Source organism: Gopherus evgoodei, chromosome 1 (assembly GCF_007399415.2).
Source record: "Gopherus evgoodei ecotype Sinaloan lineage chromosome 1, rGopEvg1_v1.p, whole genome shotgun sequence".
Lineage (NCBI taxonomy): Eukaryota > Metazoa > Chordata > Testudines > Testudinidae > Gopherus > Gopherus evgoodei.
Window position 1 is genome coordinate 248,777,485 of NC_044322.1, and position 15,569 is coordinate 248,793,053.

The following is a 15,569-nucleotide window of genomic DNA, read 5'->3' on the forward strand; positions in this document are numbered from 1 at the left end:
TTGCACACACGGCTTGCTCCGCTCAAGCCAGCATCTTGGTTTCATGTGATCGCGTAGGCCCAGTTCCGATGCTACACATTTAGAAGGGGGAAGTCTCCATTTCACCTGCCCCTATGCTATAGATGAAACACCTCATGCTCAGAACCTTTTACACACCCCTTATCCTTCAATGCTGGTCCTGCTGCAGCCCGTTCCGCGCCCTAGCGCCTGAGCACCTGCAGGGGGCGCCAGAGAGCTTTCTTGCGGCTGCGGTAGCCGGCAGGAGAAGGCTGCCGCGGGGAGCTGGTCCTGCCTGGGGCAGTGTGAAGTCTCCGCATTCTGCGGCAGAGGGACTAGAAAGGAGACTACGGGCAACCCACGATGGCTGAGGTCGGCTCCTTTCTCTGATCACCCCGCTAGGTGAGCTGGCCGGCAACAAAGACCAGCGCTGAATCCCAGTTCCTCCCAAGTCACCCTCGCGCGGCTTCACTGGTGCGGAGAGGTGAGTTTGATGCACGAAGAGGCATCTGGCTGAATAGGGCTAGCGCGCACATAGCCAGGGGCTGCTGCAGCAAGAGAGGGACCCTAGCAAAGCCAGCCGCTGTTTTTGCGCCTTGCCAAGAGCAACAAACAAGCTGCCTAATTGTTACCGGTTTATCTCCTCGGCGATTCCCCAAATCGGGCAGAGCTAGAAGAGGATGGGCTTCCTGGGATCCTCTCCGGAATCTGCATGGGAAGGTATTAGGGGAGACACCTCTACTTCTGGGGTTCCCTCCTGGCTACTAATTTTAACAACAGTAGCGAGGTGGCGAGCACATTGCGAGCTTGTCTATCTGCCCGGCAGTGGGGGACGATTCCTTCAGCCCTTTCATTAGGAAAGCAAAATATTACCTGTTGCACTGTATTATTTAATCAGTGACAGCAGTGGGCTTGGAGCAGCGATCTGTAATTATTTCAGGGACTGTCTTGATGTGCTTATCACATATGGAAAGCCAAACATTTGCAAGCTGAAGGTCAGAAAACTAAAGAGAACCAAAGTATCCCTTAGATCACACTGTAGATCTATATGCCTCTCAGCTCTTTTGCTGTGATAAGACACTGAGGCAGGGACCTACAGAAAATCAGAAGGGAAATTAATGTGTGGACTAGTATTTGTTTATTAAAGAGGGGATGGCAGTTGTGTGGTTGACTTAAACCAAATACACCTTTTTTATTTTAATGCATAGGCCTGATTGAGAAGGAAATCTTTGCTCATAGTTTTTTAAAGACATTCTTGGTGAGAAACCAGCATTCATACTTTTTTCAATGACATTTGAGTATGTAAATGAATATTGGATTTCTTCTGGAGCCAGAGTACACTCAGTAGTATGTCAATCTTTACTTAGAGAGAGTTTGTTTTATAGCAACACATTGTCTTGTTTTCTCTCTTTTGCTCTGATGTAGAAATATGGGGTTCAGAGTCTCAACTCAGTTGCTGTAGTGTAAATAAGGAACAAATCAAACTGTTGGAGTTACTCCAGATATAGACCAGACTGGCATCTAGCCCATGTGTTTTAGAGGAAGGTAGCATGTAAATATAGAAAAGGGACACTTGAAACCCTCTAATTTACAGTGTGCATTTATAGTCATCTAGAAATAAGTGTCCATCTCTTTAAACAGTAAGGGTCAGATTCTCAGTGTAAATTGACATAGCTCCATTGACTTCAGAGCTACTCTAGTTCACACCAGGTGAGAATCTGGCCCAAGCTGCAAGATGGTTTTTAGGGTTGTCAGCAGTTACGTGTATTGGAAACCCCAAGAGCCATTAAAACTAGGGATTATATAGTACAGATTGATTTAAGTACTTTCTTCTGCCAGCATACTGTAGCATTTTTCATTTCCTATCTAAAGCTGAAAGTGAGAGGAATGTATTGGCCGCATCACATTTATGTCTTTCTTCCATGAGCAGAACTAGAGTAAGAAAAACAAGTTTTGCTACAGATGATTTTACATGACTTGCTTTTGGCAAAGCACACAAGTGTGACTTTATTAGGTTAGCAATTGGAAGGTAAATATATGCATTTTTTGGAGTTAAATTCCTGTCTCTCTGCTGGTAGATGAAACAATTCATAAAAGATGTTGCCTTTCTAAATGCTTGTATAGGATTAATATGATTTGTCATTTACTCTTCTGCAAGATAAACCAGAAGAATGAGATTTCAAAAATATATTCATATTCTTCTCTAAATAAAGTACATTGGACAAGATTTGTGCAACATATTGTATTCTGGAGAAAATTTAATAAAACATTATTTTATTTCACAAAGTTGCTTGAAATGTGTTATTGCTTTAGTGTGGGTAGTGCTAATGTAGCAATTAATATAGCTGATATTTATGATTAAAATAATCTTACATCTTTCTACAGAAATATTGGCAAACCTTTCTAACAGAGATTGGTATTTTTTGTGAAACATGCTGTGTACAGAAGTAAAATTATACTATGGTGTAATTGGTGACATGAATCACCCACACAAAATTGTAGTATTGGTACAATACTAATCATCTATAGTGCCTTCATCCATAAATCTCAAAGCACTTTACAGAGGAAAGTAAATTTAGTTATCCTTAAATTCACAGATGGGAAAATTGAGGCACAGAGAGAGGTGACATAACACGCTGAAGATCATACAGCAGGGCAATAGAGATAGTAGGAACATTCTTATATAAAGAGAAACTTCAGTGTCCCTTTCTAGCTCTATACTTTTCTGAATATTTACATCAGAGCTGAGTCAACTTACACAAAGGCCATCAAGGAATTTTGTGTAAAGATTTTGTTTACTGGAATGGGCAAGGTGCAAATATTTAGAACTGTTGAAGACTTTTAAGTAACTGCTGCTGAGTAATTGGGGTTTTGAAATAATTGAGGGTTTGGGAAAGGGAAAGGGAGTTCAACTATCTGCAAATAGATTAATTAATACTTATGGTTTTTAAATATATTCTGTAAAATAAAATTCATTAAAGTTAGTTTGGCCAAAAGTAGTAACTTATAAGCTATCCGAGCTGTCTTTAAAAAAAAGTAATAGGAAACCTTATATGGCATTATGAGCTGAGCACTGAAGATTATTGAATAAGAACCTTTGTTCAACAAAGTGTCACAGGGGCATGTCTCAACAGCTGAGCTAGAAAACTAATGTGATATATATTCTACACAAATGGTGACAAACACCAAAGGTGTCAGTATTGTTACCTCCATGTTTGAGGACATTAGCTTATGGTTTAAATAAAGAAATATTTAGGAAGAGTCTGATTTCTGCCTACTCACTGTGTTACACCGCTTTAAGGTTCCGTGCAGAAGTCACAATGACGTGGTGAAGCTGAAGACGGGACCTGGGAACCTTCAGTCTGCTCAATTTTGGGTAATCCAGCGAATTCTCCAGCATTCCATTTTCCCACCATGGCTAAAAGTGCAGAAGTGAAACTGGCGATCTTTGGTCGAGCCGGTGTGGGGAAGTCAGGTATATCTGTTGTCTGTTTTTCTTCTGTCTTTGATCAGGTGGCCTTTTCCTCACTCTGTCCAGTGTTCTTTTGTGCATGCAGAAAACAGCTGGGCCTTCCTCTGATTTTATGTATACCAGTGTAAATCATGCAGAGCGTCAGAGAAGCCAGTGGGATGATATAGGTGTAAAGCTGGTGTCAGAGAGATCAGCATCAGGCCCCTAATTTTTAATTTAGCTTTCCAAACTATTTTTCGTGCTCTAGGCTCTGCAAATAAAAGGAATAGTATAACAATGGAAGTGGGATCAGGCCTACTGTTTGAAGTCAATGCCAAGACTCCTATTGATTTCTGTGGAGATAGACTAGCATTGTTTAATTTGTCCCTACATAGCTTGCTCAGATTACGACATGTTTATTATTATTTTTTAATTCCCTATACAAAAGGAGGTCAGAGCCCAGGTAGAATAATGCACTTGTCCTGAGCAGTATTGAGTGCTGCAGTGCCTATTGATTCCAGTGGGGATTTCTGGTGCTCAGCAACTCACAGGATCAGACCCTAGGAAAGTGCACTGGAAGTGATGTGGAGCTAACAACCAGTTGTGTGATATCACAGCAGTTTTCACAGGATTCTGAAGAGAAGTGGAAGGACCAAACCAGATCAGGATGACTTTTTGGATGACCCAGCTTTGCCCTGTTTTGAGGAGGATAAAGCAACTGACCCTATTCACAGCATCCCTATTTTAGCCTCCTGCAGGGTGGAGAGGAAACAGCTGGCGTCTGTTTTACATAGAATATCCCTCCTTGTTGCTTCCACTTAAAATTAGCTTTGAATGAGCAAGTTAAAAGAAATTTAGGCTCAGAGGAGTCACATAACTCCCACCCACTTCAGTGCCCAGGGAATTACTGAGCCCTTTAGTGAGCTGCTGGCCAAATTAACCTGCCAAATCCATTGATATGCCCAGCGAAACAACCCCCATCAGCAAGTGACAATCTCAGTAGAAAAAAAAAGTACACACACGCACACACACGCACACGCACACACGCACACACACACACCCTTTTTCTACCAAACTATTCATTCCAGGCTCTATTTTCTCAATATTGTCTGGGATTTTGACATCAGAAGGTTTGCATGAGATGCACCATTTGTATTTCGAGTAGCACAATGGTGCATTTGTAGAAACAAGTACTGACTGATAAGTGATATGAGGTGCACAAGCTACCTTGGGTAGTGCTGTAATCTTGCATTTACTTGACAAATTTAGGGCCACCTTAATATACACTTCAGACAATAGGACCAGAAGGCAAGGCATCTCTTAGCCTAATTTACCTCCTGTGACAGTTTGAGACCTTGCAAAATATAAGGCTAGTCTCCACAGGTACCATGTATTGTAGCTGTTTGTTTCAAGTGTGAGCAACATGAAGTTACAGTGTGTGCTTTTAAGAACATAGGGCTAGATACTCAGCTGTTGAAAATCAGTGCAGTTCCCTGGAAGTGTATTTTAGTTTACAGCAACTAAGGATGAGGCTCATAAACATTATTATTGTTTAGTTAATTTGGACCCAAGTGTGTTTATTCAGAAAATATTGTACCAGGAAAATATCTGTGAAATAGCTCACTTCCATCAGCCTACAAAGGAAGAGTGTATATGGGACAGAGGACATTATAGCGATCATATCACAAAGGCAACACAAATTCAATCATATCTACTTACATAATGTATTTAAAAGGATGCTCTTAAGATTAAAAACAAAGATTTAAATTGCCTTATCTGTGTTATCATGCCACAGATGAGTTAACTGGAAGTGCTGTAACAAATCTACCTTTACTTTCTACCATTTATCCTATTTAAGTTTTGCAAGTCAGTTTGGACAGTGCAATAAGGCCAGTTAGTTTCACTTTTTGTTTGTAGTCAAACTCTGTTTATGGTTGTGGTTGCCTAGCAGAATGCTTTGGTTGGATTCAGAATAATGAAGGAGAATCTCCCTCCCAAGTGTCCCCTCTCCCAAAAAGCTTTTTCAGCAAAATTAACCCCTCCCTACTCCACACACAATATATATTTCTCTTCATATGAGGTTTCGTAACTTTTATTTTAAAAAAAGAGACTTTAAAAGTTCAGTCAAAAGTAATCAGCAGTGTCCTTCGTAAGAACATCTAGCATGCGAGTGGTACAGTTTTCACGTTTGGTCTTCCCTTTATGGCCTTCACTACACTAAGGTTTTCTGGCAATTATTCCCGTCTGTGCTAATATCAGGTGGTAGCAATACTGAGACTGTTATTGTGGATCAACTATGAGCAGGATGAGAGACAAAATAGTCCCCAGAGAGCAAACTGCAGTGGACAGAAAGGCCCAGTGTTAGGATGTAATAGATGCTGCCTTCTAAGCGGCTTTTTTGTGAGAGAGATGTAGATTCTTGAGAGTGTCCATATAATTTTCCATCAAGATATGTGTCCAGTTTATGATATGTAGTGTGTGAAATTCTGGTTTCTCTGAATGTACAGTACTAGACTTGACTAAGCCAGACAGCTGGAAGTTAAGCCAAGTTCTAAAAGCCAGAACATGACTCAAGACACTGGAGTGGACTAGATGCATATGAAGAAGGAAATACATGTGGCAATAAATAAGACTGTTTTGATTACCAGAGAGTCATTCCAAAATAAGGTCACTGACTTTCTCTTTTTTGGCTCATCCTCATTTAACCAGACAGGGCAAGACATTAGATTCTAGTCTGTCTTAAGCCTTTATTGGCTTCCCTCCCTAAAAGCAGAACATTTGTGAAGTTACAGAAGCATATTGTAATGTCCTGGAAAGATTCCCCTCACAGTTCTTGATCAGGGTTTGGGAATGATTGAAGCTGAGGTAGCGATAAAGAATTTTTTGCAGAAGAAACAAAGTGTGCTGGGACAGGATGCTTTGGGAATTTTAGGCTTACATCTAGGGTCGGCTCCAGGCACCAGCGAAGGAAGCAGGTGCTTGGGGAGGCCAATGTAAAGGGGCGGCATGTCCAGGTCTTCGGCAGCAATTTGGCTGCAGATCCCTCAGGCTCTCTCTTCCTCTTTGAGCTGCTGCTGAAGTGCCGCCAAAGAGGAAGAGAGGGAGCGAAGGATCCGCCGCCGAATTGCTGCTGAAGAATAAAGCAGCGCAATTGAGCTGCCGCCAAAGTGCCGCCGATCAGCTTTGTCTTTTTTTGTTTTTCCTACTTGGGGTGGCAAAAAAGCTGGAGCTGGCCCTGCTTCCATCATGCAACAGTGAAGCCAATGAGAGTTTTACCACTGATGTTACTGGCAGTAAGATCAGGGCTTTACTCTGATCTATGTAGTAGTCCACTTAATAGGATGTGTTCAGTAAGACTTCCTATTCTTTCCTTCAGTATATTAATTCAAGGTTCTCAGAAAGGTGGGATGGAGCATGAGTGATGAAGTCTCAAAGCCAGACAAATTTCTACACTTGCTGCTAGTTGTCAGGTTTCCTTGCTCTTAGGTTTTCTAGGCTAGAGGTTTTTTGGTTTGTTTTTTGGTTTTGTTTTTTAAATGGTTACATAAAATCTGTTCTCAGACATAGCCACTATTTACTTATCATCCTGCCAGATTAAGGCCAATAGATTTCATTGCTAATCTACCTCACCTATTTTATTTTTCTCTCTAGATGTAAACCCTTCAAAGATAGAGGCCCAAATCTACTTGCACAGGTGTAAATCAAGAGTACTTCCACTGAAGCTAAGAAGGTTACTTCAGAATTACACTGAGCAATAAATGAGCATTCGGTACACAGTCTCTCTATCTTGTGCAAGTTAAACCAGTGGAAGTGTTCCAATGCACGAACACACCAGGAGCTGCATTTTCCATTCTGCTAAGGCCAGTTTGCACTGCATAAACAATGCAAAGGGGCCTTAAACTGGCTGCAGATAATGGATAGAGAATTCTTTATGAGCAGCAGAACTGTTTGCTGTCTCTTGTTTCAACCACACCCCACCCCCACTTAAGGAGAAGAAAGGCAGTGGCATTTCAAAGGCAGGGAAGGGGCATGGCAGAGCTCTACTCTACCCAGTCCTCCACTGGCATAAGTTAGGGTGCACTTGCACTGGAGCCAGGAAGCCCTGAATGAGAATGGCCACCAGCTTTCGGTGTCCTCCCCTCTCCACAATGTCTTGGATGGAATAGAGAATTAAAGCTCACAGTAGTTTACATTAGGGCTGTCAAGCGATTAAAAAATTAATCATGATTAATCGTGCTGTTAAACAATAATACTATTTATATAAATATTGTTGGATGTTTTCCACATTTTCAAATATATTGGTTGGTTTCAATTACAACAGAAAATACAAAATGTATGGTGCTCTGTACACGGGTATGGCCGGGGCTCGACCCTCTCCGGTGAGGAGGAGAGCCATGCCGGCCCACGCCACTTCAGTTGGTCCGGGAAACTAGCCTGGTGGTCCTTGCAGTGCTTGTCCGTGTGGCGGGCAAGAGGCTCAGGCCCTCCGGCAGGGCTGCCGTACCAGCCATGCGGCGCTGGGCCTTACGCCAAGGTGGACAGCAAACACAGAGTCAGTAAGCTCAGGCCTGGGTCAGGACTGAGTAGTACTAGCAATAGATTAAGGTCCAGCCCTAGGTCAGAGCGGGTAACAAATGCTGAGTCAGTAAGCTCAGCCTTTGGTCAGGGCTGAGCAATAGTAACAGCTTTAAAGGCCCAGCCCTTGGTCAGGGCGGGGCAGCAAACACTGAGTCAATAGGCTCAGGCCCCTGGTCCGGGCTGAGCAATAGTAACAGCTTTAAAGGCCCAGCCCTTCGTCAGGGCGGGGCAGCAAACGCTGAGTCAGTAGGCTCAGGCTTTGGCCTCCTCCGGCCAGGGAGACAGGGAGTCTGCCAGCCAGGAGTTGGGTGGCAGGGGGGACGCAGACCCTCCCACTCCACTGCATCCCAGCCCGGGGCCCTAACAGTGACTGTCACTCCGCTGGTCAGTCAGTGGGGATCCTGACCGCAACACACTGACATAGGCTCCGGCAACTCCGCAGCCTGACTGGGGTCGGCTGCCCCCAGGCTGCTTCTGTACTCCTCCTCGGGACCTACCTGGGTCCTAACATCGGCCTCTGAAGAGTCCACGAGCATAGGCTCATCGAGACCAGGGCTAGGTGGTAGGTCCGGGAATTCCTCAGGATAGTCCGGCCAGAGTAGCGCCGGCGGCTCCTCCGGGTAGCAGCAGGCGCGGGGAAGCCCTGTCGGCTCCTCCAGGTAGCAGGGGCAGGGTAACGCCGGTGGCTCCTCTGGGTAGCAGGGTCGGGGAAGCTCCGGCAGCTCCTCCGGGTAGCGAGCATGGGGAAGCTCTGGCAGCTCCGCCAGATAGCGAGCACGGGGAAGCTCCGGCAGCTCCGCCAGATAGCGAGTCGGGCAAGCTCAGGCAGCTCCTCCCAGTAACGAGTGCAGGGGAGCCAGTCTGGGCGGCTCCCCTGGGTCACCGGAGTCTCCCAGTCTCGAGCTCCCTGAGGTACGTCTGATCTCTCTGGCTGTTGGGGCCTGACTGAGCTCTGAGGGCCAGCCTTTATAGTTCTGGGTCGTCACCTGACCCTTTGAGGGGCGGGCCCAGAGCTCCATAGCTCCACCCACTCTGGCATCCGGTGGGGCTCGCCCCTCTCCGGGGAGAAGGGGAGCCACGCTGGCCCACTACATGCTCACTTTATATTATTTTTATTATAAATATTTTCACTGTAAAAATAAAAGAAATATTACTTTTTAATTCACTTTCTACAAGTACTGTAGTGCAATCTCTTTATCATGAAATTTGAATTTACAAGTGTAGAATTATATACAAAAAATAGCTGCATTCAAAAATAAAACAATGTAAAACTTTAGCCCCTACAAGTCCACTCAATCCTACTTCTTGTTCAGCCAATTGCTAAAACAAACAAGTTTGGTTGCAATTTGCAGGAGATAATGCTGCCTTCTTCACAATGTCACCTGAGAGTGAGAACAGGCATTCACATGGCAGTGTTGTAGCCGGCATTGCAAGATATTTACGAACCAACTCTGCTAAAGATTCATATGTCCCTTCATGTTTCAGCCACCATTCCAGAGGACATGCATCCATGCTGATGATTGGTTCTGCTCAATAACGATCCAAAGTAGTGCAGACTGAAGCATGTTCATTTTCATCATCTGAGTCAGATGCCACCAGCAGAAGGTTGATTTTCTTTTTTGGTGGTTCGGGTTCTGTAGTTTCTGCATCGGAGTGTTTCTCTTTTAAGACTTCTGAAAGCATGCTCCATACCCCATCCCTCTCAGATTTTAGAAGGGACTTCAGATTCTTACATCGAGGGCTGTAGCTATCTTTAGAAATCTCACATTGGTACCTTCTTTGTGTTTTGTCAAATTTGCTGTGAAAGTGTTCTTAAACCGAACAACATTTGCTAGGTCATCACCCGAGACTGATACAACATGAAATATATGGCAGAATGTGGGTAAAACAGAGTTGAAGACATACAGTTCTCCCCCAAGGAGTTCAGTCACAAATTTAATTAACACATTTTTTTTTAATAAAGCACCATCAGCATGGAAGCATGTCCTTTGGAATGGTGGCCAAAGCATGAAGGGGCATACGAATTTAGCAGATCTGGCATGTAAATATCTTGTAATGCTGGCTACAAAAGTGCCATGCGAACATCCATTCTCACTTTTTGGTGACATGGTGAATAAGAAGCAGGCAGCAGTATCTCCAGTAAATGTAAACAAACTTGTTTATCTTAGCAATTGGCTGAAGAAGAAGTAGGACTGAGTGGACTTGTAGGGTCTAAAGTTTTACATTGTTTTGTTTTTGAGTGCAGTTATGTAACAAAAAAAATCCATATTTGTAAGCTGCACTTTTGTGATAAGGAGATTGCACTACAGTATTTCTATGAGGTGAACTGAAAAAATACTATTTCTTTGATCCTTTTTACAGTGAAAATGTTTGTAATAAATAATATAAAGTGAGCACTGTACACTTTATATTACGTGTTGTAATTTAAATCAATATATTTGAAAATGTAGAAAAACCCAAAATGTTTAATATATTTCAATGGGTATTTTATTGTTTTAAACAGTGTGATTAATTGTGATTAATTTTTTTGAGTTAATCACGAGTTAACTGCAATAATTGACAGCCCTAGTTTACACACTGCTATTCTAATGACTGTTCAGTTTGATTTTACACCTTCATTCCTATTCCAGAGAGAGCTGGGATTTCATAATGCAAGCGACTATTTTAAAACTCTGTGGTATTAACAGCCATTAAAGAAAGTCACAAAGGTCTGCTCCCCCAATAGTTGCAACGAAGGTCTGCAATACATGCATGGGTGGGAGGAGGAAAAGAAAGGCTGGAGAGGAATGACCTCTACAGAAGGGGAAGAGCATTAATGTGTGTGTGTGAGAAAGAAAAAAGAATGGATGGAAGCACTGAAATTATTGAAGTGTTTTCCAGTTCCCAATTTAATTGGTCTTTAAATACAAAGTTCAAAATACAGTATCTATGCCTAGGAGACTTTTTTTTATTTTGACCTTGGAATGATTAGTGTCCAGCTAAGGCAGGGGTCGGCAACCTACGGCATGCGTGCCAAAGGTGGCACGCAAGCCGATTTTTGATGTCACGCGGGGCGGGCTGAGCTGCTCAGCCTGCCGCCACTCTGGGGTTCCTGCTGCTGGCCCCTTACCAGCCGGGGTCCCGCTGCCAGTCCCACTCAGCACCCGCTGCTGGCTGGCGAAAGGAACCCCAGGCTGGTGGCGGGCTGAGACCCCAGCTGGGAAGCTGCCAGCAGTCGAAATCCCAGAGCAGTGGTGGGCTAAACTGCTCAGCCTGCCCCCGCTCTGGGGTTTCCACCACCGGCTCCTGCCAGCCACGGTCCCGCCGCTGGTCCCACTCAGCACCAGCTGCTGGCCTGGGCGATGGAACCCTAGGCTGGCAGTGGGCTGAGACCCCAGCTGGCAGGAACCTGTGGTGGAAACCCCAGAGTGGTGGCGGGCTGAGCTGCTCAGCCTGCCGCTACTCTGGGGTTCCTGCTGCTGGCCTCTTGCCAGCCGGGGTCCCACTCAGCACCCACTGCTGGCCTGGGGGAAGGAACCCCAGGCTGGCAGCTGTCTGAGACCCCAGCTGGCAAGGAGCCGGTGGTGGAAACCCCAGAGCAACAGCAGGTTGAGCCGGTTCTGGCTGCTGGCCCCTTGCCAGCCAGGGTCCCCTCTGCAGCCCCGCTCACCTTGCTTCCAGTTGGAGTTTCAGCGCAGGCCCCCTGCCAGACTGGGTCCAGGCTTCCAGCCCAGCTCAGCCCTACCAACCGCCAGCTCTACTCACCTCAGCTGCCGAGCTGGCCAGCCAGTTATCAACTTATAACTCAGAAGCCCGTGTGCAGCTTAAACTATCTAAATACATGCCAGACATTGGAAAACTCAGCAAGGAAAAGCAAGGGCAAGGATCACACTAAACTAATAAGATCTGCATTTTAATTTTAAATAAAGCTTCTGAAACATTTTGAAAACCTTATTTACTTTACATATAACAGTAGTTTGATTATATATTATAAACTTATAGAGAGACCTTCTAAAAAATGTTCAAATGTATGACCGGCACGCAAAGCCTTAAATTAGAGTGTATACATGAAGACTCGGCACACCACTGCTGAAAGATTGCTGACCCCTGAGCTAAGGTATGTGCTAGCTTAGCTTCCAAAAGCCTGTATAGCTTTTACTCTGTATGGCCCCATCTCAGTGCGGCAGATTGCAGGGTTTTGCACTGGAAAATAGAGCACTTTTAGGTCACTAGAATGTAGAGTTATTTCAGCTACCTCATGCTGGCAAGTGGCTCCCATCAGTTTCAAGCCAGGATGGAAGAACCTGCCTGGGAGAAAGGTAGCTAGGGATACAGGAGCCCTGCAGAGAAAATGCTAGGAATAGCCATGCTCAGGTGAAAAGTGTAGACAAAGGTTGTGGTATTTTGTTGTGGCTATTTAAGTGAACAGCAAAGGCAAACCCCTGGAAAGGCCATGATTCAGCAAAGGCGTATGCACGTGGTTAGCTTTGCACACTGTGACTGGAAGGGCATAAAGTTAAGCACATGCATAAGTATGGACCATATCCAGCATCTGCTTATGTTTGGAGCAGTGTCAGAACTGCACTTGTGCATGAGGCCCTATGCTACATTGACCCTACTGACTGCAGCATGCAAACCCAGGTCAGCATATGGCCCTTGTTCAGTGATCACTTTGTTGCAAGAGATCTGCTTTATTCTGTGTTCAGTTTCAACGGGCTGTATCTAACCAGAGCTTCACAGTGCCCCATTCAGATTATGTTTGGGAAGATCATCCCTTAAAGGCATAGTCCCCAATACTACAACCATCACTACCAAAGCAAAGCTGTGTGAAAAATAAAATGGATGAATCTGGGCTTTTTTCTGTGAGATGTGGCGGTGGTCTGAGGACATTCTTTTTGGCCGTGTGATTTGTGCATGTTTTAAGTTTTATCAAAAGGGAGATACTTTTACATTTGCCAAAAAAACTTGAGTAAACAGAAATAATCTCTTCACTAGAGCCAGTCAAAAACAAGAGGGCAGGCAGGGAATCCACTAAATTTGTTTATTTGTGTGTGGGGAGGGGGAAAAGGGGGTTATGAAATTTTACAAGGTGCTGAACATACACAGCATTTGGTGGAATCACACTGTAACATCAGAAATGTCTTAAACCAATTCCCTTTTTGTGCCCAGTATGTAATTAAGTACAGAATAGAGATGCAATACAGTGCAGTACAATTTTTTTTTTGCATAGCGGTTTTCATCCAAGTTTATAGGATAAAATGTTTGTTATATAACTGATTGGAAAATGGTGGGGCACACACAAAATTTTCCCATTTATATTTTTGAAGTCTCAAATTTAAAAACATTTCAGACAGCTCTGGTTTGTTATGCTACAAAGTTCAACCTTCAAAACTGGATAGCAACAAGTTACTGAACTCAATACTAGAGTAATTGGGTGAAGTTCTACATCCTGTGTTATACAGGATGTTGGATGACATGATCTAAACATCCCATCTGGTCCAAACATTTTTTGAACCTATGGATGAAATAATAGCAGGGGAGGAAACCAAGTGGTTGAGGCAGGAGACAAAGATATATGTTCAGACAAGATTTTAAATGTACAGTAGGAAACTCCCGTAGATGATCCAGATAGAAGGAGTTTCAGAGGAGAGGGCTGTCATACCAGTTGTGGCCAGATTGTGTGAATTTAGCAGAGAGAGGGGAAGTTGATGGTTGACATAGTTGCAACACCACGGAAGGGTGTAGTGAGACAGTGTATGGAGGCAGGCTAGAACGAGTCCATAGAGAGTTATAGACACAAGAAGGCAAGCTTTGAACCGAGTTCTACACCCTCCATTTTAGACTTTAACTCCACGTCCTGTTTCTAAAGCTGCACACACAGTTACCCAAGATGTCTCTTTAAAAGTGATTTTCAGCCTCACAATGCACATTCTTATGCACCCACCCCCCTTCCTTTTACCATTTTTAGTTCAGTGTATTTACTAGGAAATGTCAAATTCTTCTTCAACAGCAATTACTCATCTAGTTATCAGTTCTGTCAGGGGAAAAGTCCTCATCACACAAAAGCTTTAAAGTCAGGTTTTATACAGTTGACACGGCCGGGGCAAGTTACCATAACAGGTTACTTCAGAAGTCCAAAAAATGGGGTGGAATTTCATGGTAGTACAGTGGGACAATTGCTTTCATTACTTATCTAAAGACACTCCTATTATAGTGCTTCTTATGTAATCAGCTGTATTCATTTTTCCTAACATGCACTGTATTTGTTTTTCCTAACGTGGTGCTGGTGAAATGTTATTATTTTTCCATATTAAACAACTCCTGCCTCTTCTGTCTTCTGGTTTGATGCCATGGATGAGAGGATGTGCTTATCGGAAGGTCCTGTGTACACATGTTTAACTCTTGTGTATTACTAGGAATAGAATGGTAGCCAGTGCAAGGAGAAGGGGATGGGAACGGGCCTCTGGCCATGCCCCCAGGCTACTCAAACATGTTCCTTTTTAATGTACATAATGCTCTAACCTGTGATATGACTCCTCTGCACCCTTCATCTGGGGTGCAATTGATCCCTTTGAATAGGGCCAGCCCAGGCCCTATGCACCAAGTAAGCCCCTGAAGTAGATCAGTTTCACTCATGAAAAGCATGTACAGGGATTCTGGCCACTCTTTATCCCCTGCTCACACTTGCTCACGAGCAGCCAGTATCAGACCACGAAGGAGACAAAGTTTGTTTGCTTGTGAGTCTGTTTGACATTACATCCTCCTCCCGACTAACACAAATCAAGGAGTAACTAATGCAGGAATGTGCTAGCCTAAAACCAAAGATGTTCAAATAGTCTTATCCCTCCTCTCGGCTTCATCTTCTTTACTGTCACTGGCATCTACTCTACCTGCATCTTCTCAGAGCAGCTGGTGACAGTTGTCAGAATTAAGTCTTGTTCTGCCATTTTTGGTGTCTGTTTAGGTTGTGCGAAATATAACCTGCTGCTTGACCACTGGGGAAAGGATGCCAGACTCCAAGGTTTGTATATACTGCGCTGCTGTCTTAACACACACAAACAAACCACAGTGCTTGGCTTGATGAGATGGGGACCTTGATTGTTTTTGGCCTCCAGGAATTACTGCAAAAGATAAGCAAAGCCTCATCGTGGGGTGGTCAGAGGACTCCCTTGCCAGGTTCCCATAAAATAGTACACAGTATTTTACCACTAACTGCACAGTAACTACCTGAATGTATCATTCAATGCAGTGATGGCTCACAGAGGTGTAACCCCAGTATTTCTTTTGGGTAATCACAAATTCTGGCTTTAGAATTTGGGTCTCCCACAGAAAGGTTAATCATTCCCTAATCCCACCCTGAGTGCTTGCTGTTCCTACCTTCCCCTTGTTTCCCCATGCCCATTCACATATGTGTCTCTCTGCCCCAGTTTTCCACCACCTCCCCCAACAGATCAGCTCCCATTTCTGATCTTCCGCCTTCACCCACTAGCTCTGTAAGGCTCCACAGCCATCTGCTGAACCTCTTCCTTCATTCACAGCTGCCTCTCTAGCCTCACCATTCAGA

The 15,569-nt window shown here is 44.1% G+C and overlaps 1 protein-coding gene across 2 annotated transcripts in view; it reads left to right on the plus strand.

Annotated features, from left to right (window-relative positions):
* Positions 1-265: 265 nt before the first annotated feature.
* Positions 266-15,569, plus strand: part of RERG (RAS like estrogen regulated growth inhibitor) — a 132,148-nt gene continuing 116,844 nt past the window's right edge. The window contains exons 1-2 of one of the 2 annotated variants that reach the window (XM_030542331.1): positions 266-481; positions 3,299-3,472. In XM_030542331.1, the coding sequence (XP_030398191.1) occupies positions 3,412-3,472 (61 nt within the window). In that variant the 5' untranslated portion in view covers positions 266-481; positions 3,299-3,411. Of the gene's footprint in view, positions 482-505; positions 718-3,298; positions 3,473-15,569 lie in introns of those variants that run through there. The other variant, XM_030542338.1, reaches the window with a different exon arrangement.